We start from the raw sequence: 27,324 nt of genomic DNA on the forward strand, positions 1-27,324 counted from the left end.
ATCTATTGAGCCCATCATTTTGGACTGTAGATCCTTACTGGGACTATCATCTTGTCTGATCCCTGGTTGTGAGCTCTGGGAGTGGTTGTCCAGGCTTGCCTGTAGCTATAGTCCATAAAGGAGCAGTCACCTTGAAAGTGACTGTGCTGCCCATTCTTGAAGCAATTGCCTGCTGCTGGTGCTGTTGTCTCCCCACCCTTCCATTGGGATTATCTCGGTTGGGGGAGCCTTGGCTTTCATGGACCCCAGCTCTGTACATCTCTGTGTTCTGGGGAGTTCTCGTTCAGTCTCATAGTCTCTGCCTTGGAAGGCACTCAGGCCTCACCTCAACTGATGGTCTCCTGTGCCCCATTCACTCCGCTGTGCTTGGGTTTCTACATTTGGTGACAGAGCCTTGGGGGCTTTGCCTTATGGTAACCAGGTAATTCTCCATAAGGCCTGCCATCTCTGATGGCATGCTGTGTCAATGTCTCTGCACCCACTCCTGGCCCCTGAGAACCTAGATAAATTGTTTGATCACAGTATCCTCCACCACCTGTACCCCAGTGCGCCTGTCTGGAATTAGCATCAGCAACAGTCATTGAGGTGCTAGGCCACTACCTGATGGCAGGCCCCCAGCAGTGCTTTTCCCTCTGGAAGCACTGTCGGTATGTCTCTGAGGAGAATGACTGCCTTGATCTTATGATACTTTTAGGCATCCTGGTATCTAGCACCCTATAGGTTGCCTGGGCCAGCCTTGTCAGGTGTGGGGTCAAGAGCATGGCCTGGTGACCATGCTATCATGGTGGCCACAATGTTCAGATGTCACCAAGAAGGGTTCGGGGTCATTCATCCTCTGGGCCTGTCTTGATCAGCCTGGCCAGGATCCCTGGCATCGGGATCACCCTACGGGACACTGAGCCTGGGTTAGCAGTGGCTTCTGGGGCTTGTTGTGCTGCCATCTGCTGGACCTGGTGGCGTTGCTGTTCTTGGTGCTCAGTGATGAATTGCTGCTGTTTCTGGGTGGCCAGCCATTGCAGTAATTGACTCTGTTGCTGCTGCTGCTGCAACTGGATCGTCTGTTGTTGTTGGCACTTCACCACCTACTTCAGCAGCTTCGCCACATCTATGTCGCCCCTCTTCCTTCCTCGCTTCTCAGTTGGCCTTCCTTATGTTCTTCAGCAGGACTGGGCCCTCATGTCGGCATTCTCCACCAGTTGTGAGCCAGGTGGGGGCCCACCCAATGGTCAGAGTCTGTGGTGGCAGCCCTGACGTGTGGCTCAAATCTGTGATAGGAGCTGTGTCTAACTGTTAAAGGAATAGGAGGAGCTCCCCCTCTCGACTCCACAGAGTTCTGATCGATGGGCTCTCTGGAGTACTGTAAGGAAGGTATCCCTATCTGCGGTCAGACTAATACTTTCCCCTTTGCCTCTTCCTACCACTTTGTGCATTGTGGCTTGTAGTTGTTCCTTGCAATCTGGACTGTGAGCCTCAGCAGACTAGGGAGTCCTGGCTTCATGCAGCAGTCCCCTCCTGGCGATACCTGTTTGCTGCACTCTTTCCATAGTAGTGAGTGCAGGCTTGCCTCTCTCCACTCACTACCATGCTGTGCTGAACATAAACGCCGCCTCCAACTAGAGCATGCTCTGCAGGCTTGCTGGGGTGGGGCTTCCTGGGCCCAGAGTTGTTCCTGCATCCCTGCCTCTCCAGTATGGGGTTTATCCACCTCATCACAGTCCCCCTAGCGTGGGACTAAATATCATGGTAGATAGTGAGGTACTGCTTAGGTGAGTAAAGATATGCCAGAACTTTAAGGTATATACCATACATGGCTTTCTGTGTTTAAGCAATGTTTCAGACATCTACACTGCTATTTTTAGCAATGTAGTGTCCCACAGCTTTCCCCCTGCCAGAGCCTTTCACTGCCATATGTAACTACACATCGCAGTGTGGCCAGTCTGTTATTCACTGTGGCATATAGCTGCACATACCCTACCTGCTGCTGGCAGTGTAGATAAGCTCTGCATGCAGAGGCTGGTCACAGCAAAGCCTGCCCCCTTGTGGAACATGTGAAGTTCTCTTCTAGAGAAGGAGGGGCAGTTCATAGCAATCTGGTTAACGTAGAATCAGCTTCTTTTAAAAAAGCGTAATAAGAATATTAATTTAGCTTGATATTTGCTAGGTTACTCTTTGGAACTTTTCTGAGCTGCCATGTTCATTGCCCTTTCATTTTTTTGAGTGTAGGTTTTTTTTAAGTCTCCTTTTCCCAGTCTTTCCCCATTCAGTGTGACTTAAACTGCTATTATGGTTTATAAGGAAGTCTGAAGCAGGGGGTGTGTAAATCTGAATCTCTAACAAAGATATCCTCTATTTAAATTATTCATTAATCACTGCAGTTAAGTAGGTGTGAACAAAAACAAACAAAAGTGTTTTTAAACAGTCTGTTCAGAAATCCTTTCCACTTACTGATCAGATTTCACTCACTCGATTCTCATGGTTTTGTCACTTCACTAGTTTTCCAATTATGAGTGTTCAATGTCAGAAAATACCTGAATTTCTAATTTGCCATGGAATACACAAGGGGCTTGCTTTATTGCATAATCTACCTATAAAGTCTGTAATATTTAACTACAACATAGCCTTGTTAATACTGCCTTCTGAGGGAGTTGGGCGCTGTTGAGACTGAAGTGTGAAGTTATTTGGCACCATTCTTAAAACATTAAAGGAAAACAAAGGGGATCGTGCAGAAGATATTGAAAGCACTGTGAAACGCACATTAAAATATTGCCAACGTTTTTTCAAACTTGCAGTTCTCTTCTCCAATCCAAAACCAACTACAGAACCACTGCTGTGGATGTTCCTGTATCTTTCAGAGTTATAGGGTTGGAAATGTTCAGACAATCAAATGATCTGATTGGCAAAATATCTCTTTATAATCTCAAATCCAGCCATAGACTGAACAGCCCTCATGCTGGATCATTTATTTTCTAAACTGGTCTCCATCTTGGGGGTGGTCCTTTTTTTGTAAGGGGGTTTTATGGTTGCTGTACCCCTAAAGGCAGCTAATCATCAAGAAAGACAGAGGGTAAGGGCTTTCTGCTTTGCCTGCAGTAGGCTTCAACGGCCTGGGTTCTTAGCTACTAACTAGTGGTGTCTCCACCTGTCTGTCTAAGGCCTGGTCTACACTGGGGAGCGGGGGGGGGAGAGAATCGATCTAAGATACGCATCTTCAGCTACGAGAATAGCGTAGCTGAAGTCGACGTATCTTAGATCGACTTACTTTGCATCCTCACGGTGCGGGATTGACGGCTGCCACTCCCCCGTCGACTCCGCTTTTGCCTCTCGCCCTGGTGGAATTCCGGAGTCGACAGGGAGCGCGTTCAGGGATTGATCACTACCCGCGGATCTGGCGGGTAGTGTAGACATACCCTAAGGTAGTCAGGAACTCTTGACTAGCCTCATACCACGTACATATACTCTTCTTACACCTCTGTAATGGATGAACCCACAAACAAGGTACACTTTATTTACAAGGGGAAATAAAGAGGCAGCATATAAAGAGAAATGGGCAACATCAGTAATACCATACGACCTGCAAGTACCACTATCCCCAGGGTGATTTCCCTGGATTCATGAGTCCATGGGTGGCAAGTTTGTAGAAATTTTGGTGGTGCCTAGAACCCGCCCCCCCAACTCCACCCCCCCAAACTCTGCCCCCACCTGCCTAAGGCTCTGGGCGGGGTTTCGGGGGAGGTATGGGGTGCAGGTCCTGGGCTGGGGATTGGGGTGCAGGCTTTGGGATGGAGGTGGGGGTGTAGGAAGCGGTGAGGGGTGCAGGCTCTGGGAGGGAGTTTGGGTGCTGGGTTCAGGCTCCGGGCTGGGGCAGGGCATGGGTGTGCAGGAGGGGGTGAGGGGTGCAGGCTTTGGGATGGAGTTTGGGTGCAGGCTCTGGGCTGGGGGTGGGGGCGTAGGAAGGGAGAGGTGGTGCACGCTCTGGGAGGGAGTTTGGGGATAGGAGGGAGTGCAGGGTGAGGGCTGTGGGGCTGAGGATGAGGGGTTCATGCTGTGGGGGGGCTCAGGGCTAGGGCAGAGGGGTGGGGTGAGGGCTGTGGGGCTGAGGATGAGGGGTTCATGCTGTGGGGGGGTCAGGGCTGGGGCAGAGGATCAGGGTGCGGGGGGATGAGGGCTCTGGCTGGGGATGGGGATGAGGGGTTCATGATGCAGGGGGGGCTCAGGGCTAGGGCAGAGGTTTGGGGTGTGGGGTGAGGGCTGTGGGGCTCATGATGTGAGGGGACTCAGGGCTGGGGCTGAGGATTAGGGTGCGGGGGGATGAGGGCGCTCAGGGCTGGGGCTGAGGATTAGGGTGCGGGGGGATGAGGGCTCTGGCTGGGGCTGAGGGGTTTGGGGCGTTGGGGAGGCTCAGGGCGAGGGCGGAAGGGCAGCCTGCCTTGCCATTAGTGAATGGCGGGCGCTAGGACCCTGCGGCAGCAGACAGCAGTTCTGCCGGGAGCTCCGGCAGCACAGAGTAGGCAGGGGAGAGGCGCGCGCTGCTTTTTGTCAGGCAGGGACGCGGCGCGGCGGGGGGGGGGCCGGAACACGCAGGGGGAGGGGTGGCAGGCGGGGGCTGGGACCTGCTCCAGGCAGGGACGCGGCGCGGAGGGGGAGGCCCGCGGGGGCTGGGGCCCGATCCAGGCAGGGCCGGGGGAGAGACCCAGCTCCAAATATTGCTGGAGCAGGGCACCCGGCCCTGAATATTCCTGGAGCCCGGGCACCGCACACATATATAACCTGCCGCCCATGCATGAGTCCAGTTTAGTCCATGCTTGGGGGCTCCATAACGAAGAGGAACCCATGTACCTCGATGAGTCGTTGCAGGCTTGAAGGCACTTACTTCAGTGAGATGATGAGGGCACTGATTTGCTCAGGTGGCCAACCACTCTGTGGCAGCAATAGGCATTTCTCACAATAGAAAAAATCCTCATGACATAGGCCCCCCACCCCCAGTGTTTCTAAGTCCAGTTTCTGTCTCCCAGAGTAGTTCGGCAACCCCCTTTAAGGGTAAAATAAGCAATGCCTCAGTGAGGGCTGTCATCCTCTCATCCCCTGTCCTTTTGGCTTAGTCAGCTTTCTGTCCCCCAGGGTTCGCCTAGGCACAAGACTCAACACCACCCCCTCTCACCCCTCATTGGCAAAGTGAACACATCTTCCCCATCTCTCTTCTAGGCAGCAATAAGCTTGATTGCCTTTTTTGTCAGACCCATTAGCCCAGGTTACGTTTTGATATTAACAGAACATCCACTTGGTTTACTTGGGGTAGGAGGAGCCATTTAAAAAACATCTTTCAGTTAGTTGTATTCAGTTTATCTAAAAACTCATTTTGCATAGCCCAGTGGCTTAGAAATTCATGTAGGGAACAGTGCTCCTCATGTGAAAGCTGTACTCTACTTGAGACTAGTGAACTTCTATTAATATGAACACTTCTCGGCTTTTGAGTTGTGGCCCCTAGGATGGCACCAGCACTATGAAAACTAAACTGTCAAATTCTAATCAGTTTCTGTCCTGCAGTTTTGTTCGTTTGAGAGTCATAACATTAGTTTTATTTAAACACTGGTTTTGGGTACTGTCTCTCTAGTTTTAATGATTTCTTGAGGCCCCTTTGAATTTGTAATCTGGATTGGAAGCTAAAACTGTCTCCTTCATGCTAATGCTTTTCACTAAATGATCACTCCACATCTGTCCTCGTCCTCAAAGGAAGCCATTCATAACACCTTCAAAAGATGAGCCAGTGAGCTTAAATTCATAATTTTGCTAGACATTGAAAAACATGGAGTTAATAAAGACACTGGAGTTATGGCTTATTACAGCAATCTGCAACCCACTAACCTCCACTTTATTGCAAAGACAACAGACCACTTCTCTTAGAAAGGTCTCTTACAGTATGTGTTAACTACTTATGCTAAACAATCTGTTCCACCTTGTATTTAGCTGTGATGCTCTGAGGGCTTGTCTACACTTGAAATGTTACAGCAGCATAGCTGCGGTTGCACCACTGAAGTTCTTCAGCATAGACGTTACCTACACTGACAGATTGGCATAGGTAATTCATCTCCCTGGGGGGCGGTAGCTAGGTCAATGGAAGAATTCTTCCATCAACCTAGTACTGTCTACACCGGAGGTCAGCTACACTGCTCAAGATGTGTGGATTTTTCATATCCCTGAAGGATATATCTGGGTCAGCCTAACTTTTTAGTGTGGACCAGGCCCTTTCCCAGATCTGAGGAAGAGTTCTGTTTAGCTCAAAAGTGCGTATTTTTCACCAACAGAAGTTGGTCAAATAAGAGATATTACCTCACCCTGGTCTCTTTCTAATATCCCAGGACCAACATGTCTTCAACACTGCAAATTTCAACGTGGAAACTCAGTTTGCTGAGCTGTCATACAAGATTGAACTCATTTTATGTGAATAATGTAGTGTAAGATTAACTTGCTGCAAACGTGTAGGTAACGTGATCTCTGCACATTGAGGTTTTCTGAATACTCCAGTGAATCCAGATCAATTTCAGGTTTCGCTGGCTTAAGTAATTTTAAAACAAATAGCTGGCTTCTTCAGTCTTTCAGGCAAAGGTAGTGTAGGGGTAATTGTGTCCTTGATGTGATGCTCTTCGGGCTGTACATCGAAGAAGCTTATAAGAGCATCTGTCTCTGCTTTTTCAGAATATTTTATGCACAGCTATTTCTATCAATATTGTGTGTGTTGTGGGAGAAGGAAAAGAGATCTTATCATACACATAACATTTTGTATTATCAGCTTTCATATAAGCTGTATCTCTGTTTTAGTGTTAAAATCAGATGTAATGAGTAATAGAGAAATTAAGTATAGATAGGGCAGAAAAGATGTCTTCAGTTGCTACTTAAATGAGAGAGACTGTGTGAGGCAGAAATCTAGATAGTTTCAGACTTATGTGCTGCACAGGAGAAGGCTCTTGCCTGGGGTGCAATTGTAAGGAAAGGGCAGAGAGGAAGGTTGTTGCTAGATGATTTGAGGAAGGAGAATAGAGGTTGGAGAAAATCCATGGATGAGTTAAAAACCTTTTGAACTGGATGCTGAATGTACTGGAATGTTCCTTATTGTCATCCTCCTTCAGGCATATACAATTGTTTTTCTGTGAATAAATGTGGAAATGAACACTTGAGTATATATAAATTTAAAATATCTGTCTATTGCTGCTAGTAACTCAGCATGAGAAAACAAAGGCAAAAGTTAATCACTAGTAGTACATACTAATGACGGACTATTAATCTTGTTTAGAGACTGAACAAGATCTCCTGAGAGATTTCATTTGATCGTGTATTGAAAACTATTATTATTCAATACATGATAGTGTTAACTATATTCCTTACTTTATTTTGTATTGCACCCCAAGAAGAGTACTATTTGCTTTATAATGGTGCTGTGGTAAATGCTAAGTCTATCATAAAAACAAAAATAGGCATACAATTTCTAAAAGGAGAAAATTATGAAGCCTTTGTAGAAATAGCCATTGGTTTTCTCTACAACCAAGGTGCAGTCTTTTCACCAATATCTGGTTTAATTCTTATACTTAAATGCGTACAGTAAATCTTCCTTCCCCCCTCCCTTTGCAGTATCCAGGCTACTTCCAATTTTGTCAATGCTTTATACATTCCGGTAGTGTAGTGATAGTGTGTGCTGCTGATGTCACTGCTTGCCTTATCAGGATTTTTGCTCTTTGTTTCACAGGGAGCTGTGATTGGTATAGACGATGAGGACGACAGTACCTTCACAATAACCGTTGATCAGAAAACCTTCCATTTCCAGGGTGAGCTGAAAGATGAGGTTCTTTCTTCTTGCAATAGATGTGACTGCTGCTATCTATCTTCCTGTTTTGGTGTTCGATGGCTGATATTAAATGTTTGGCAACTGAACTGCATGAATGAGCACCCTGGGAACATTCTGGATCCAGAGGTGCTGCAGGTTAGGCAGGGATTTATATCTGCAGTGAATACATATGTGCTAGAAAAGACTGTATCTTTGGCAGGATTTGGTGATTAAAAATTTAAAGGATAAATCAGTCATAATGGGCTTCTGCTGATGGGTAGTGTTGGCAAAACATTGCCAATCTTCATTGTCAGGATATATGATTAAGCCTTTCTGCATGAACAGTCACAAGACCAGTGTGAAGGATGCAATTTGTGATCATTTGGATTTGAAACTCAGTTTTGAGGAGACTAGAGGCAACATTTGGCTTAAAGATGGATCTTTGCTTCAAGATCTGCAAGTTTGCATTAATTTCATCTGCATTTCTGTCTCTTATCTGCCAATCACCATTTCTCTGCTCTTATCCTTTTAATCATATTTACTAACTCCAATGCCATCTGCCACTGCTATGTTTCGTCATTGCATGCTATGGTTCACCGGTAGAAAGGGTAAGGTACCGTATAATTGTTCTCATTGCGGTTGCTAAAGAACCCTTAAATATCTTTAACCACAGCATTGGTAAATGTTGTCATGACATTTTGTTTCAAAGTACCTTTTTTCTCCCGTCGTACAGTTAAGATCATGTAGCTGTCTCTTGGGTTAAACCTGCAATTAACATCTATTTGTCCTTTTCCCGGTACTCTCCCACCCTCATTACTTCTCTGAAATGTAGAGTGAGGGAAGAATTTTATTTATAACTGTCTTATATGGAGTTGGAAAGTGTAAGTAAATATTTCAGGGCTGTGTATGTGACGGTCAGCATTTACATTTGTATAAAATTGGACTATATTTATAACCTTCATTGTGCTGTATAGATTTACAAATTAATATTTCAAAATCAGCATGCATTTTGAATTGCTCAGGTCAAATACGGGCAGTATTTGAGAATGTGTTTCTATAATATCTAATGATAAACATTAGTCATGCACCATGTTTTTCATTGGCATATGTATTTCCTGTGCTACAGTACCTCCTAAATGATATGGCTGTACTCTAGCTTCACTGCATTAAGCTTCATAAACCTTCCCTTTATAAAGCTCTGCTGACAGCAACACTTAACTCCTCTGTTCTCAAGGATAGCTGATAAAACACAAAGGTAAGCGAATTTCTAATGTAGACAACTGAATACAAAACACTGGCATTCTTCAATGCTACAAAGCTAAATATTTATAAATATTTCTGTATGAGAGCTTGATGCAGGTAAAGAGTGAAACCTGGAATTCTCTTTTCAGTTTCCAGGGAAATACCTCTTATGCAGTTTCCTCTTGTTGTAGTTCCTCATCTGCTGTATTGTTTCCCTGTGGAAGGGGACTGAAACCTCTCAAGAGAAGACAGTCATTTGATAAAAATATTAGTCTTGCTTATAATAAAATGTATTTGGTAGGATACTTAAACAATTCCTCCATAAGTACTAATTCTGTCATTCATATTCACAGATATCCATGCTTTAGAACTTTAAGATACTAAAAAATACATGTACATTTGAATCTGTTATCTTGCTTGTTTGATTTCTAATTTAGGATCTATGTCCAATGCAGCAGTTTGTCTATTAGAACAGCTTTTTAAAAGTGCTTACATTAATTTGCTGAAGACTGTAACTTGGCCTATAGCCAGCAAATTGTGCTAATGTTAGGAAAAAATATCAATGTACACCACTGACTCAGTATTTTCAATTTCCAGTAAAAATTGAAATGCTGTGAGGTTACAATGTAAAACAAACAACTAGTCTTGTGTAAGTTTTTTCTTTTTTAAAAACTATATATTTTTAAAATGTATAATATCCTATATAACATAAATTGTGTAATGTGTGCAAATATTGTGTGTGTGTGTGTGTGTGTGAGAACACACACATACAATGCCTGGAATATTATGGCATAAAGGTTTTTTTAGAATGAATTTGGTATGATTACATCACTCCGGAGTGGTGAAGTCACGACTGAGTTATGCAGATTTTTCTAAATGAGTTTTGATAAAACTTTTAGTACAATCAGATTTTATTATAGATTGTATATATGTAATACCTGAACACATTGCTCAGCAAGAATTTATTATGTAAGATGCACACTATCAGTATTTGTAGTGAGCTTTTAAATAAAAACCCCACATGCTACAGAAGAGCTACTCTAGGAACGTCTTGTATTTTCTATATATATAAAAAAAATAATTAGGGGCAATCTTTATTCTTCCACCTATAAAGACACTACAGCTATGTGCCCAAATTCCCTTCTCAATTCAACTCCAGGTAAAGAGGAAGAGAAAGTAGTAAATTTAAAACATATGTAAAAAGTCTAAAACATTTTCTAAAATTAAAATTTTCATGATTTTAAAATCCAGTAATTTGGGGTCCCATTGGGAATCTCTCATTATCAATGGGACAGGGTTTTTTTTTGTTTTTTGGGTGGTTTTTTTTTTTTCTGTCTTCCCTCCCCCGCCCCCTTTCTGGCCCTGAATTAAAAGCGCCCTCAGTCTAAAGGTCTGTTAGGTGTAGAAAAACCATCAGTGGCCCAGGGCTGTCTTTCCCATCCTGTGCAGGTTTTCTAATGAGTTATATGAGTTACATTTGGGGGAAGGAGGATGAAACTTTTTTTTTTGTTTTTTTTGTTTTCCTCCTGGGCAGGCTGACTTTTAGTTTGTAATATGGTATCTGTTTGAAGTTATGCCTGTATTTTGGAAAGTTAAAATATCTAGAGAGGTAGGTGAAAGGGTAGAAGGCAGGTGAGACAGTCAAAGATGCACGATAAATTGAAGAGCCCTGTGATCAATTTGTCATGTGGATGTTGCCTTCTTGTGTTGATGTGTTTTGGATCAGATTTTCAAAAGTGCTAAGCATCCAGGAACTCCCATTGAAACCAAAGGAGGTGTTAGGACATTTTTTGAATCCTGGCAGTGGTTAGCTGGGCACTGGCTCCTGCTAAGACTCCCAACCTGGCTTCTTCTGACAGCCAGAGATCTTTTCCACAGCACTCCTTAGTGACAATCTGAGAGCTGGAAACTGGTCAGCTACATAAAATCATAAAGCACTCTAGAATTAGCCAGTTTCGGGCCTGGTTCTGGACCACACAAAAAGCAAGTGGCCTTTGTGTCTGATGGAAAGGGCACTTGAAAGCTTTGTAAATCATGGTCTGTCAATATTTTCCTCTTCAGCACTGGGACTAGAGGGAGGAACAATAAATTCTGTGATGACCCCATCCCAACCTCCAACAGCAGGACCATACTGAAAGTCATCCTATGTCTTTGTTTGTTCTTTCCAACAGCTCAGGGCTCCACACATGTAACCATCCTCAGAACAGATTTGTTGGGTTTTGCCCCATAGATCACTATGCAACTTATCCAATATAAGAATGGTTGCCTACTGTACCTTGCCTGACCTCAGTAATTTATACCAAGTGATACAAGGTCAGATAACTTAATACCTAGATAGGTGTCCCAAGTAAACTGATTTAAATATAAAACCTTCAGCCAGTCAAAAATAACCAATCATTCAATTACAGAACAGTGATGTAAAAGTTTATCTGTCTTCTGATTCGGTTAAGCTTGGAGCATCCTTGTTCTTTAATGGAAGGAAAATGCAGACTTTCAATAATCATTTGATAAGCAGCTGTCATGATTGCATCAACATCAGTCAGGCCAAAGTTGTACCACAGTAACTCCTCCCTGTTCTAAGGTAAGGTCTGCTCTACACTAGAAAATTAAGTCGTTTTAACTACGTCGCTCAGGGGTGTGAAAAATCCACACACCTGAGTGGTGTAGGTAAGCCAACCTAACACCCCAGTGTAGATAGCACTTGGTTGACAGAAGAATTCTTCTATTGACTTAGCTACCACCTCTTGGGGAAGTGGATTACCCACACTGATGAGAGGACCCTTCTTGTCAGAGCAGCTAGTGTCTACACTTAAGCGCTAGAGTAGTGCAGCTGTGGCAGTGCAGCTTCATCTCGGTAGCATTTCAAGGGTAGACAAGCCCTAAGCGTTCAGACCCTTGAAATACTTTGTGTTTTTCCTCTGCCGACCACACATTTAGCTCATCACTTAGCCAAGCTATATATATTTAGGGTTTTTTTTCATTTGGAAAGTCAGTCCTTCATCCCCTTACATCGCTTTGTTCAGTTTAATGCCCTCTAGAATGTTAGTGTTTGGAAACAAATCTAATGAACAGAACAGTGTGTTCCAGGTGCAGTCTTGCCTCCTTGATATGTGACTTGATATCTGTTGCAACTTGAAATTGCATTGTGGATGGTGGCGGTTGTTGGTTTATTTTGGTGGGTTTACGTAAAGAAATATGAGTTCTGGTTTTTTTAACTTGGAAAAAATACCATCAATTTGACACACTCTCACTTCCATCTGAAAATGTATTGTTTGAGAATGGATCTAAGGGGGCATCATCGTTTCACAGCAGGTATTTGCCATCCATGTTTCACTGCTGCTTTGTAAATAAAGTGGTGAGAGATCAGAGAGGGTCCTGTACATTGATGTGAGCTGGACTTGCAATAGCTCTTGCTCTCTGGCAGCTAGCCATGGAGAACAGCAGGGCTTAACCTCTTCTCCCACCCCTCTCTCAACATAGTGTCACAATGTTGCCATGAGAAGGAAGCATAAATGCACCCGTGCCCCTCTTCTACATCTGTAGGTGCACTGTGAGATGGGAAAGCAGATTACTGCCTCCCTAGCCCCTCAGTTCCTTTCCTGGCTGCCTGCAGTCACAGTTGGGAAGGTAAAGGGAGTGATTGGCCAGGTACAGAGTTCTAGTGCATAGGGGAAGAGTACTTATTTAGTATGGGGTGTGGCTATGAGCTCTAATAAACATTTGTGCTGGTGGGGATTTGTAGTCTGTTTATAGAAAGAGCAGGCAACACCAGCAATTGGTGGATGGGGTACATGTAGCCATTGTTAATGTGGGTGCCTGAAACCCCAGCAAGAAAGGGCAGGATGGAAGGGTGGGCTCAGAACCCTGGAAGGTTGAATGCCTGAGAGCTTCTGACTGTGGGAGGAGAGGCCAGTCCTTGCAAATGGAAGGAGGGGGTCTTTGAAGGACCAGCAAGAAGCTTGGGTAGTGGAAGAGGCAACCCCAGCAGCCTGGTTCAGGAGAGATGGTCAGCAAAAGCCCAGCAAACCAAGAGGGAGCTGAGGGAAGATTTTCTGGCCTAAGCACATTCTGTCCAGATCTCATTGGGGCTGCTCTGGACTCTACCACTAGAGCATACTTGCCTGTGGACAGATTCGCCACAATATCCAGCTTCATCTCTACAATAGAGCAAAACCCACAAACCAAAGAAGGGCTGTATGGCAGCCTACACATTTGTCACACCCTATGTTCTCAGTATCTTCAAGCCTGGCTGAGGACAGTCTACATCCCCAACAATCAATCAGTCCAAATGGATGTCTATACTTCAGAGGGTCCTCCACACTTCCAATTGGTGAAAAGCTCCCCAAAAGGTCTGTGTGGAAGTGCCATTCTTGCAACCTTCCCTTGCAAAGAGCATCACCACGGATGCATCCCTACTAAGCTAGGGCACATGCTATTCAGGATTTCACAGCTCAGGGTAAACGGTCCCTACATCAATGTATTAGAGCTTAGGGTGACTTGTTATGCTTGCCATCACTTCCTACCCCACCATGCCGGGCCGCTCAGTCAGAATAATGGTAGGCAACAGAGCAGCAATGTATTCTGTTTATATTTGCAAGGCCACCACCTGGTCTCCAGTGCACACCTTTTCCCAATGCCATGCTCTCGTACCTGTTTCCAGAGCCGAGACAGCTTTGAGTGAAGTTCTATAGTGTGTACTGAATCTGCCACTTCCATGCTCTCCTCCATCATCAAAGTATTGCTCTGCAATCTCCTGAAGTGGAGCACCCACAGGGATAACTCAAAGAACGAGAGGTTTCTTACCTTGTACAGTGACTGGAATTCTTCAAGATGTTTTGTTCCTATGGGTACTCCACTATCTATCCTCCTTCCCCTCTGCCTCAGTCTTTCTGTCCGGATTTCATGGTTAAGAAGGAACTGGAGCATCAGTGGGTCCACCCTCCCCTATATACTCTCACATCAGAGCACAAGAATGTGTAGGGTGCGGACCTGTGGACACTGCTGATGAAAATCTGATCCAGAGCACACTGGTACATGCACATCTTAAAATGGAGCACCCATATTGACAAAAATCTCAAATTCCAGTTACTGTACAAGGTAAACAACTTCACTTTCTGTGAATTCAGTCTAGAAGTTCAGCCAAGATGTTCACAAGGCTTATTTTGATGTCAGAGACATCTAACTATTTGAAGCTTTCTCCTAGATATTTTGACGGTTTCCCTGCTGTGGTTTTTAATGGCAAAGGTCTGTAATGTAGACAGGACTGTATAAGGTTATGCTAATTACACTATAATACTGGTACAGAAGGTTTTTCTGGATGAAAAGCTTTTGTTTACAAGCTTTTATAACTTCTAAATATCTTTTTGGATGAATGTCTAACAGTGGCAAGATATTTTGGTAAAATAGAATTTTAATAATCTATATGGCTGTATCAGAGAAGGGCACGTATGGTATAGTTTGCATTACTTAACACTAAATATTGTTGACATCCCCCTAAGTCCATTTTTCACTTGAACAGCTTTTATTAAAAACTTTGCCATATAATTTATATGAGTTCCCCAAACAAAATAACCTGTACCATGAAAAGAACACCTTTAGGCCTGTATAACACAGTCTACACAAGGACTTTTTCCAGGATAGCCATAGTGATTAGGTATGTGATTCACTGACCACCACCTGAACCACCATAGCTATGTTAGCAACATTTTTAAGCGTAGTCCAGACCTGGGAGAAAAGCAATACTGTTTTTTGTTTAATGTGTTCCCATATTTAACTGGGAGGAAGAACCAGTGATTATTTCAATGGAATAAATACATATGATGCACACATCTAAGGCACTCTAGGGAGAAGAGTGCTTTGCTGACCTATAGGGAGGGAACATGGCAACAGGATGGAGAAAAGGGAGGGAAATGTGGGTAGGAGGCTTTAACTTCAATTTTTTTTTTTCAGGTGAAAAAAGAGTTTAAGCAGTTTGACCATCCTTTTTTGTGACTTTCCTTTATTTCCACTTAAAACCTGAATAACGAAAAAACTCAGAATAACTTGAGTTCTACCTGTTAACTATTAATAGAGATCAGATTTGATTCAGCCCAAAAGGTAGCTCCTACGAAGTCGATCATGTCATCTTCAGAGTATTTAAATTTTGTGTATGTTTTGAAAGTATTCCTATGGATTATCTAGTACAGAGTAATATGGAGTCCTTCAGGCGATGGTCCCTATATGGATTTCAGAAATGGGTATGCATGCATGCCATGTGCTGGAAACAGAAGATTTTCTTAGCAGTGTCCATTGACCTGCACATATGTCGCCTCGTGCTCCCAGATGAGGGTATCATAGGCCGTGTGAGTTGATGCCTCTCTAGTTCCTTCTTACAGCTGCATGGCTGGAGTTAGAACCCCTGTTCCTTTACACTCCAGTCTGTTTTTCTTGTATATAGTTTTTCTTAGTGTTATATAGCTGTAGTAACAAGTAGTGTAATTTTTCTGCCCTTCTGGGGGAATCCCCGCCCTCGACTATACCCGAGTTCCTAGCTTCAAAAACTGTGCTGCTCGCCTGTGCTCATTTTCGGTGAGTGACGAGCACCAGTGCTGCCTGTATTGCCTCGGATACATGGTCATTCCTGCCTCGAACATGGGAGGCTCGAGAACTTCTACTCTTGAAGTTCTTGATGGAGGAGGCCATGCATGCACAGGTGCATTTGGATCTGGAACCAGTGATGCACTGCCCTGCACTGGCGCCCAGCCCTCCTCCGAGCACCTCCCAGGCACCAAATCTGATGGTACTGAAACAGCTGGCCACGCTCTGCCATGAGGGAAAGAAGCATGTACACGGACATAAGCACAGATCCCCGTCCAGGACTGCTCAAAAACATAGCATTTCCTCCCCAAACCATGCTTGGTCGGGCCAGAAGTTGCACGTCTATTTGGCCACCGGACCAGCTCTCATGTTGCTCCGGGTGGAGGGTAAGGAAAAATAGAAGCGAGATCCACTGTTACCAGCACCTACCCTGGTGACTGCACTGGTTCTTTCATTGGCGCATCTCCTGCTGGCACTGTTGACACTGCCTGGACCCCAGGGTTTGTCTTGGGTGACCCTGCGCACTCCCAGCTGCCTGGAATTGCTGCTATCGATGGAAGAGTTGCTTCTCCCATAGCCATGCTCCTCTCTGTCTCTACACACACCACCGTCTCGCCATCTCCAGCAGATGAATCGCTACTGCTGCCCCCAGCAATATCAAGAACTGTTACAATGGGTGGTGACGGATCTGGGGATCCTGTTGGAGGAGGTTCAGGACATGCAACACCAGCTCCTGGACATCCTCCAACCCCAGGGAGACCTACTCAAGCAGCTCTCCCCATCAAAAATGCTGTCCTGCAACCAATGCAATTGGTGTGGCATACTCCTGCCTCCTGTGCCTCTGGTCCTACTAAGGGAGTGTAATTCCTTTTTACCCACTCACCTCCAAATTGCCCAGTGGGTCTCACAGAGGCAGAATGAGTCGGCCAACACCCTCAGAAATCCACTTCTCCAGACAGAACAGCAAAAAAGATGGACCTGGTGGGTTGGAAAGCCATCTTCGCATGCATTGACTCCGGTTTTGGCTCCTCTATCTATAGACCACACCATGACTGCCTGGACAGCGAAGTCTTGATCCCGCAGGACGTACTGATGTCCATCATATGGTGGACCGACACTTCCCAGGTCCTGGTTGGTACTCCTTTCATAATTCCCACACCACGCTCACAACGGACGCATCCCTTGTGGGTTGGGGAGCTCACCTAGACCGCCACACTGCATAGATAGAGCATTTGGGTGCCTCAGGAACCCAGGATGCATATAAACATCCCGGAACTGAGGATGGTCTGTCTTGTCTGCCACTTTCTTTCCTTCATATGGGCCAAGCACATCAAATTATTCTGACAACTTTGCAGTGGTAGTTTACATCAACAAAAAGGGCAGTGCCAAGTCTCCCTACCTCTGTTCAGAGTCCATCCACTTTTGGAACTGGTGCATTAAACATCAAGTCACACTCCAGGTCACGTATCTCCTGGGCACCCAAAGACTCTCTGTCAGATATGCTCAGCAGGACACTACCTGAACCACGAGTGGGAGCTGCATGATGCCAAGCTCTGGTGCATCTTCCACTAGTGGAGTACCCAATGCTGAGACCTCTTCTCCATTTGAGAGAACCACAAACTTTCGCTTTATTGTTTCAGAGGAACCATGTGGGAATACTTGCAAGGTGACGCCCTTCTCTTCCTCTAGATGGACTCCCTCCACTACACTTTGTCCCTCCCCCCCGCAAGTCCTGCACAAGACTCGTCGGGATCAAGCAACGGTAATCCTAATAGTTCCATTTTGGCCCTGTCGGTTTTGGTTCACAGACATCCCAAACCTCTCCCTCTGCACACCACTCCATTTCCACACACTACTGCATCTCCTCACGGAAGACTGGGGCCGACACTAACATTCGATTCTCAGCCATTTTCACTTCACAGCTTGGTTTTTGGATGGAGCTTGGGGATAGATAGCGCATGCTCCACCCCAGTGCAATGTATCCTTACCCAGGGCCTGCTACCAGGTGAAATGAAAGTGCTTCACCTCCACAAATACCTGCTGTCTACGATAGCTGAGGATGATAGGTATGGATATCTTCTTGAACTCGAGACTTTGGGCCTAGCCCTCAGTTCCATACAGGTCCACCTAGCAGCACTCAGTGCCTTTCTCCTCTCAGTGGATGGCACTTCTGTGCCCACACACACTACCACTGTATGTTTCCTAAAAGGTTTGCTCAATACCTTCCCAGCTATACTCAAACCTACACCCTTGTGGGACCTTAATCTCATTCTCTCTGCTTTCAGGAAACCACCCTTTGAGTCCCAAGGAATGTCTTCCCTTTCTCCTCTCTCCATGAAAATAATCTTCTGAGTAGCCATTACCTTGGCTAGACGAGTCAGTGAGCTGGCAGCCATGATGGCTGACACCCCCCCCCCGCCCCACGTTGTCTTCCACAAAGACAGTTTCTTTACGTGTTCACCCTACATTCCTTTCTAAGGTGGTGTCGGAGTTCCTCCTAAATCAGTGTATCCACTTCCTGGTCTTCTGACCCAAACCCCACGTCTCCCACATTGACAGGATCCTCCATTCCCTTGGCATCCGACATGCAGCGGTGTTGTACCTCCACCGAACCCATGACTTCTGTGCATCAATTGCTGACTGTTGTAAGGGCCAAGCCTTCTCCTTACAGTGCATTTCCAAATGGGTTTCTCTGTAGCATCTGTGACTGCATGCACTCAACAATGTAACACCATGTGATGATGTCATGGCACATTTTACCTGAGCGCAAGCGACCACATTGGCCTGCCTCACCATCTGTCTCCTGCCAGGACATTTGTCGCACAGTGATATAGTGTTCCATGCGGAACTTCACATATCATTGTCATTGCCCACGCAATGGCTGCAGTTGTGGGCTGTGTTGTACTACAGACAGCACTTCCAAGCACATCCTTGCACCCACCTCCATGCTGGTCACTGCTCGCTACTCACCCACATTTGGAATCCATATAGGGACCATTAGTCGAAGAAGAGAAAGCTATTTACCTATAACTGGAGGTTCTTCAAGATGGGTGATCCCTATTTGGATTCCAGTACCCACTGTTCATCCTTTCTGCTGTGGACTCGACTACTCAGCGGTAAGAGGAGATGTAATGGGAGAGATGTTGAGCCTTATGGCCTATTATATTCTCAACTGAGAGCATGAGAGGATGCAAATGCAGGTCAACAGACACTGCTAAAGAAAACCACCTGGCTCTGGCGCATGGTGTGTACATGCATCCATGTTTGGGCTACAGGTAAGTAGCCTCTTCTGTAAGATGCTGCATGTAGATAGGGTTGTGTGAGCTTTTGTTTAAATACTATCCAAAAGCGTATGCCTAAGGAAGTAGTTAGTTATGTGTTGTACTTGAATTTTCATATTTTTTGCCTTGGAGAAGTTAACATCATAACCTTAAAATTAAATTTAACATTGCAATGTGTGAGTATTCATTGTATTCTTCTTTTTCCCGTCTCTGCCTTCCGAGCTTCATTGCCCTTCAAACGATGGGAGGAGGTGAGAAATAGGAAAAATCCAAAGCTGTTTGACTAGAGGATATTTAAAATCTTCAGATCCCTTCTCTGGAGTTTAGAAATTGTGAAAGCATAAAGACTTCAGCAAATAATCCATTTTTTGCAGCGTAACTTGTGTGCAGATGAAATTTTTAAAAATAAAAACTATTATTGCAGGTAACATCTGCAACATAGTAGTATTGCTCCCATTGTTAGCAAAAGTTAATGTGGATTTTTGAAACAGTTCAAATGATTCACTAATTTTTGGTCAATAAATAAAATAAGTGAATTTTCAAATAGGATTATTCATACTGAATATTTTCAGTTATGAAATACATCCACTTGAGTTGCATATGAGCAAAAAAAAATGTTTAAACTTAATTGAGGTGTGTCCCATCTCCCCTCCGCTCTTTTGTATAGGTAAAAGAATCTGAACAAACTAGCCAAGTTTTAACAGATACAACAGCTATTTAAAAGAAATCAGAACTCTGAATAACTGCAAACTGTTACAGTAGAACTTAAAACTTAACCTTAAGTATAACAGGAGCTTCATCTCCCATTTAATTATTTGTGTAATAAGACACAAACAGCCTCAAATGTAAAGCAAACCTCTACTTATGTTCATGCAACCTTGCACAGACTCCTGTACATGTACTTTAGTGTATGCTGTTGATGATGGGCTTTGTTCTTGCCAATTCAGGCCATTCCCTCAGTGTGAGCCACCCTGAAAGAAAAGCAGTGTGTCACTTTAACCTACAGTTCTTCCCTCTATCCTATAACACTTATTGTCTCCCTTGGGTGCCATCGAGTTAAGATGAGATTGGAAACCGGACAGTAAGGTTGTTGGCATGATTTAATACTTTTTAGTGTGGGCGTTGAACAGGGCTCCCTCCTGCACAAAAGTCAGCTCAGCCTCCATGGTTGTATAGTAAAGTGCACATTGTGATGTGGGTAAGGAGACTCAGGCTTGCTTGTCCTTGAATATTAGTAGTGTGATAGTTGGGGGTAGTGCAGGGCCGGCTCCAGGGGGTTTGCCGCCCCAAGCAGCCCAAAAAAAAAAAAAAAAAAAAAAAAAAGAGAGCCGCGATCACAATCTGCGGCAATTCAGCGGGAGGTCCTTTGCTCCAAGCGGGAGTAAGGGACCCTCCGCCGAATTGCCGCTGAATACCTTAAAGTGCCGCCCCACTCCGGAGTTGCCGCCCCAAGCACCTGCTTGGTAAGCTGGTGCCTGGAGCCGGCCCTGGGGTAGTGTATCAACCAGCACAGGGCAGGTGGCAGTTGAGGCTATGTCAGGGAATGAGTCTGGCTGAGCCAGCAAGGAGCAACAGCAAGTTGGGGCTGGGGACCAGGGACAGATGGGATGATGTTGCATTATCTCTTCTCAGACCACGGTGTAAAAAGGCTGCTTCACACAGCCTCCTTTGGGGACCGAGGCACTCAATAGTACTGGCAGGATCAATTCAGAGCCCAGGAAGAAACAAACTGGCCACCAGTTAAAAGCTAGTAGGCATGACCACTGGTAATGCTTTCTTAAGACAGTGGTTGTATTGAGGTAGAAAAAGCCAGGATTGGGGAGTAGGGATGGAAAGGTGGTAAAAGTACTGGCAGTGTTGATTCCCTTTCACTCATCTGCTTCACTACTACTGATCATATTAAAATGTCAGTAACACTACTAACATTTTCAGCTGAGTGTCTGGTTGTGCATATTTCCAAAGGCTATGGGCTGAATTTGGCTTTTAAGCCAAGGTTGGACAAACCTACAACAATTAAACAAGCATTGACTTAAAAATAGAGAAAAGTTCTTGGCTAACCTTCATGATATTTTGTGAACAGGAATATTTGGTTTGAGTATGATCTGACAGAACTCTGGTAATGATCATGGCTGTGCATCCCTTAGGTGGTGGTAGCTTGATAGAAGTTAGATGTGGTCTCATCTCTTCCACTCTTCCCCCCCCCCCGCCCACCCCCCCTCAAAAAAAAGCAGCACAGGTGTTAATCTTCAGGATAAGTAGTCTGATGCCATGGAGATGAGCATGCTATACAAAATAGATGGGCACAGCCTACTCATTTTCATCCACATGCACCAACCACGGTGAGGCACCAACTTTTTTTGGGGGAGTAAGAAGTGTGGAGGGGGAGGGCTGGAAGATACCAAAAGGAGGGGGGGGGGAAATAAGAAGATGGAAGACTGAGACAACACCAAATTACTGATTTGGTGTTCTGAGGAGTATAGGTAGGCATTCTCTGTGGGTTATAGGTCTCCTTACTTCTTAGGTCTGTCACTTATTCTCTGGAATGTCTCGTGTCTCTGCTGGTCAGCCTCTACACTTTAATATATACTGAGGCCAGTCAGCCTATCTCTTGCATAGAAGATTCCCTAGATGGAGAGTCACTCGTTTTATCAGTAGCTTTTAGGGCTGACGAGTAATCACAGTTAACTCTTGCGATTAACTAAAAATATTAATAGTGATTAAAAAATTAATTGCAATTTTGATTGCACTATTAAAACAATAGAATACCAGTTGAAATGTATTAAATATTTTGAATGTTTTTCTACATTTTAATATATATTGTATTCTGTGTTGTAATTGAAATTAAAGTGTCTATTTTTATTACAAATATTTGCACTATAAAAATGATAAACAAAAGAAATAGTACTTTTCAGATCACCTCATACAAGTACTGTAGTGCAGTCTTTGTTGTGAAAGTGCAATTTACAAATGTAGATTTTTTTGTTACAAAACTGCACTCAAAAACAAAACAATGTAAAACTTCAGAGCCTACAAATCCACTCAGTCCTACTTCTTGTTCAGCCAATCTCTAAGACAAACAAGTTTGTTTACATTTACAGGCGATAATGCTACCCTCTTCTTCTTTACCATGTCACCAGAAAGTGAGAACAGGCATTTGCATGGCACCTTTGGATGCCATCAAGCCTTTGCTAGGAAAAGTAATCTGGTGTGCAATGCTTTCACATTCCACATATGTGTTGTATAAACATACATAAACTCTTTTCACTGACAAAGTAAACAAAGTATTAGAATGCTATGGTGAATCTGAAGATGAAACTACTGAATCATTCTGCAGTATGGAAAAGGATACTGGTTGAGAGCATTCATATACCAAAATAAATGTGACCCATTCTTTATCTTCCTTTTTATCATCTATTTAACTTCATCAAACAAAAAACCCACTTCTCTTTTTTGTATTCCCTTCTTGTGTCTGACTCGGCCCTTGTTATGCCTGCGTTTCATGATGCCTGGCTGAATCAGTGCTTCTGAGACAGTTTTAGGTGTTCCTTAGATTTGACCTTTCCAGTGATACTGTTGCACTATGAACAGCACAGTAGAACTAACTTAAAAAGGGAAGGAGGCAGCTTTGCATCTGGAAGTACCCAACACGGTTAACTTGTTTTTATGGTGCTCAGCCTGATCTGCAATGCTGAAATCCTTACCCTACTGTTCCTGATGTTGATGAATATTGTGTGGTGCATGCTACAAAACTTCTTAAAATAACAAGATGTCAGAATTGTATACTTTAAATCTTTTGTCAGTTTCCCTCTTAAAAACAAAAGGTGCATAATAAACCTAACCTGCTTGCCAGAAAGATTGGTCAGAAGTTATAATTTTCCACTTTGTATGTAGTACAGGTTTTCCCCTAACTTGTTCTTCTGAGTGTTTTGGGTAATCCTTTTTTAAATGTTCCCATAGATTGTGCTTCAATGACCTCTTGGCTGTTGTTCCATTCTATAATTGCTCTTACTGTTAGGAAGCTTTTCCTTGCATTTAATCTCTCAACAATCATTTTCATTAGATTTAATTTAACCTGTCTGCTTGTTGTTCCTGAGAATTGCATGCTAGTGAAGCTTCTGAGCTTTTCTTAGAGGCTGGTACTGAGAAATGGATGGCTGATGAGTCACTATTGGCTAGAAAGTGTCTGTATTCTGGTCTCCTGGCTGGCAATAGGCTGATTGGCAGTAGGTACTAAAACCACCAGTATATAATCTTCACATTGCAGTCATTCCAGGATCTACTGGTAGAGGAGACTTAGTCTATTTTAGTTCCATGAGTGTTGATGTGATTCCTGAATTGCAGCTGCAGTTCATATGAAGCTGAGTGACCTTGACCAACAGTCTAATCATGGGTGGTTTTTCATGCTGTAAGCATATCAGCTATCTTTGTGACAGGGTGCAGGGTCACTACTGAGTCACCAGTACACACAAAGAAACACCGTCTTTCCTTTCCCCTCTACTGAACACCCATGGAAAAGGGAAAAACATATGAAATGCTGCTGGAGGGACAGGAGAAGGAGCATGTATGTAGAGAGGGCTTTGAAGGCTGGGTTCATGCCTGGGCTTGCGGAAGTTTGTTCATTCTTTGGACTATGTTGTTTTGGTTTGTATTTATAAAGATTCCTTGATGCTAAATAGACTTTACTGTCTGTGGCTGTTAAGTTTCTGCCCAATCATCCCAATTTCTTTCTGTTTTACAAATCCTTAGCTTTGTGTATGAGTCCTATAGGAGTAGTTAGCAAATCTTAACATATTACCTTGAGCACTGTAATCCTGCTTCAGTGTCAATTTGGAGGCTATATGAGACACCACAACAGAAAGATGACTCAGTAAACAACCCTAGCTGGCAGAGGGTCCTGGTATGCCATGAGCTACTTAGTCTTGTGGCATTGACTACGCTTCATTTTAACTGTCCAAGAAATGAGTAATCTTTTTTTCAGGGAGGAGGTCTGATAGTCTTCAAATACAAAAACAAAGTGGTGGCTATCACTTAGTACACAAGGATTTGAAAAGCTCCATAGACACTTGAAATATTGGTAAGAATGAGACGAATTAACCAAGTTCAATATATATCACTGATGCTGATAATTCATTGGTGTTTGTAGCATTGTTGTAGCCATGTTGGTCTGAGCATATTAGAGAGATGTGGTGAGTGAGGCAGTATATTTTAATGGACCAACTTCTGTTAGTTAAAGAAAAGCTTTGACCTGAAGAAGAGCTCTATAGGCTCGAAAGCTTCTCTTTCACCAAGAGAAGTTGGTCCAGTAAAAGATATTAGCTCACCCACCTTGTCTCTTGAATTCACTAGTGCTTTGTTTAAAAAGTGTAAACTATGTGAAACTTCCCTGCTCTACCAGACAATCGGATCTCATTCTTGGGGTGGGACCAGAGACATTGCTTATGAAAAATATAATTAAGCTATATGCTACTGTCAAAATGAAGGATATAATATTTTGTAACTAGGCTTATGCCATCTGACTTCAAGGTATACTGTTTTTCATAACAGATCTTGTTAGTCGGATATATGGAACAGTAATTTGTGTGTTGCATTAAACTAAATCTGTTTTGCAACCATAATATTTCAAAATATTATATCTTTCTTCATTTTGACAGTAGCATATAGTTTAATTATATTTAGTTTGGAGGTCCTGGAGGCTGCCAATGCTGTCTTTTTAGTTCTGTTGCATTATAAACCTGTGCCCAGCAGCTTCTTCATATTAACACTTAATATTATAATCAGACCCAATTAGCGTGCTTGTGTCTGATACTATGGTAGTACTGTATGACAGCACTTTCTGGCTAATGTCATGGTAACATATCCTTAGTGTGCTATGTGGAATGCTATGGGTTGGGGGGAGAGAGAGACTACATCTCGTAACGTGGTGGTGCTGGCTGGTGTTCCCAGTGAAAACTGTGGCCTCAGTTCTGTAAGCTTTAGCTTATTAAGCAAATGTATAATTATAGTGTGTCTAAAACACTGAAGAATTTCAATTAAAAAGAGAAAACTAGAAAGCTACAGCTTTTGAAACATTCAAATACTGTACTGCTGTATTCTGAACACCCTCTTTTTTCACTTAACCGGACTCCTTAAAGGGTGACTGTGGGTGAAGAGGCAAGAACTTAACCAATCTATTGTTGATGGACTAATACGTTGTCTAGTCCTTTTTGGCTTTTTTTAAGGCATCTAGAGCCCTACTAGCCTGCCCTCCGTATACATTAAAGTTTGTATTTATTGTGCTTTCCAGAGCGTTGTATAGAGATCAAAAAAGTTCATCCACCCTACTTAACCATTATTCCTGTAGGAATTTTATTTACCTGCTATTGTTGCAAGTAACACCTAGTATTACTGTAAAAACATTGTGTACTTTACATATTTTACAATATTTTATAGTTCGTTTTCCCTGTGTAGGTCCATAATGAAGTAAGAGGAGAGAAACTTTTTAAAAATAGGAAAATGTGATTAATACCACACAGGTTGATAGGGAGTAGAGAGGCAGGTGCAGTAATTAGCCAGTTTTTAAACCAAAATTGAACTTCAAATTTCTATTTAACTCTGAATCCATTATTGTTGCTTTTGCCCTGCAACTTTCAACTTATCATTGTGCTAGACACTATACAAACTCTGATTTAAAAAGACAACATGCTGTACATTTATTTCTCAACTATGCATTTTCTTGCACTTTGATTAGGGGTGTGTTGATTAGTATAATGGCTGTTTTAGTAACAATACAGCATGCAGATCTCTATACTGATTGGCTGAGGGCCTCAGAATTACCCGTCCATATAATTGCAAGAAACAAGGCATCCACATTCTGATATCTCAGTCCCATCTTGTCTCCTCTCTAAAATTTGATGTTAAATAAAATTTATATTTGACAAAGGAAGCACTCCTTTATAAGTTTGTATGGAATAAGATGAATAAACCTTCCTCCCCAACATCTTCCACTACTCCTCCCTTACAATTCTTGTGATTTTTAGATGGGATTGGAGGACAGAAAGTTTGAAACAGCCATGTTGTGGGCATGTGGATACAGAGGTCAGAGGGATAGAAACAATGAGAGGACAGGTGGAGATGGAGACTGCATTTCAGTATACTCTTTGAGTTGAGTAATAAGCATACCATACATGATCAAACTTTGAAAACTAACTTTTGTATAATTAGTCCACTTTGATTGTTCCCTTGTAAACAGGAAACTCCCTCAAGTAGTCTTATACAACATATGCACTATTTGTGTTATTGGATGAGGAACTAGAAACAACTGGGAGTAGTTACTGGCATGAAGTCAGTGTTCCTTCCTCTTTGTCTCCCTCAAATTCACTAAATGCCTTTAGTTGCATCACCCTTTTTTCTTCACCCAGTTTCTAATGCCCTTGTCACTTCCTGTACCATTGCTGCAGTATTCCACCACAGCAAAGAACTTCTTAGCGTATGCACAAAGCACCTCAGGTGGCACATGACCAGGATTCATCATGGAATTTGGTCCACTGGTTGGATCATTAGCTTGCTTGGGTACTGATGAGGAGAGTGATGTCAACACTGATCCATGCCCCCCAGCAAAAAACTCTTTCAGGCTAGCAAAGTAGAGTGAAGCTTTTGTACTGGAAAAAAACAGTGTGTTAGAAAGTGGGTAAAAAAAAGGGAAGTGATAACCCTTGGTCAGTTTCGGGATCTCTTTCCTGCCTGCAAAGCCCTGCCATATTTTGCATTTCATATCGCCCCTCCTTGATCACCATTGCCTGCGAGATGACCCATCTTCACCTGACCCTAGTTACTGCTTCTCAATGAAAATTGTATAGCTATGTGATACAGGAATAGGTCGACCATCTTGTGCATATTCTTACTAGTGTATGAGTCCTGGTTCTATAGAAGAAAATTTTTACACAGGATTGTCCTTAATAAGTATTATAATTGCTTTATTTTAAAATGGAAAGATATTGAAAAAGAGATCAGGCTCTCTTTATTTGTCTAAGTTATGCTACATCTATAATGAAGTAAAATTAGGAGTAATTTATTACAGGTTGGAACCTGTGGTGACTCAAAAAATTTGAAAAATATATTCTGTAAAGATACAAGTCTGCTGATGTCATAGATTTTGTTTCTACATTTTTTTATTGTAATGTATTTCACATGATAAAACCCCCTTCTTTTTTTGAGATAATTGGCTCCTGTGCTTACTTCTCACCAGACACTATATTGCTTTGTGATATCATGTATAGCTGCTGTGGAAATGATTAGGATGTGTCATTTTAACTAATTCCATTTAATGGGGGATGTTCATGGGAGCTGATGCACTCAAACACTAAAGATCCTGTTCTCATGTAAATAATCTTTAATAAAAGGCATACGTTTACCTTGTTCCCTAGAAAATGG

The 27,324-nt window shown here is 43.2% G+C and overlaps 1 protein-coding gene across 3 annotated transcripts in view; it reads left to right on the forward strand.

Moving 5' to 3' along the window:
- The window catches only part of OSBPL9 (oxysterol binding protein like 9), a 116,466-nt gene that overhangs the window by 13,772 nt on the left and 75,370 nt on the right, over positions 1 to 27,324 (forward strand). For 2 of the 3 annotated variants that reach the window (XM_045028845.1, XM_045028846.1), the window contains exon 3: positions 7,739 to 7,817. In XM_045028845.1, coding sequence (XP_044884780.1) covers positions 7,739 to 7,817 — 79 coding nt within the window. Of the gene's footprint in view, positions 1 to 7,738; positions 7,818 to 23,398; positions 23,477 to 27,324 lie in introns of those variants that run through there. The other variant, XM_045028847.1, reaches the window with a different exon arrangement.

This window comes from Mauremys mutica, chromosome 8 (genome assembly GCF_020497125.1).
Source record: "Mauremys mutica isolate MM-2020 ecotype Southern chromosome 8, ASM2049712v1, whole genome shotgun sequence".
NCBI lineage: Eukaryota > Metazoa > Chordata > Testudines > Geoemydidae > Mauremys > Mauremys mutica.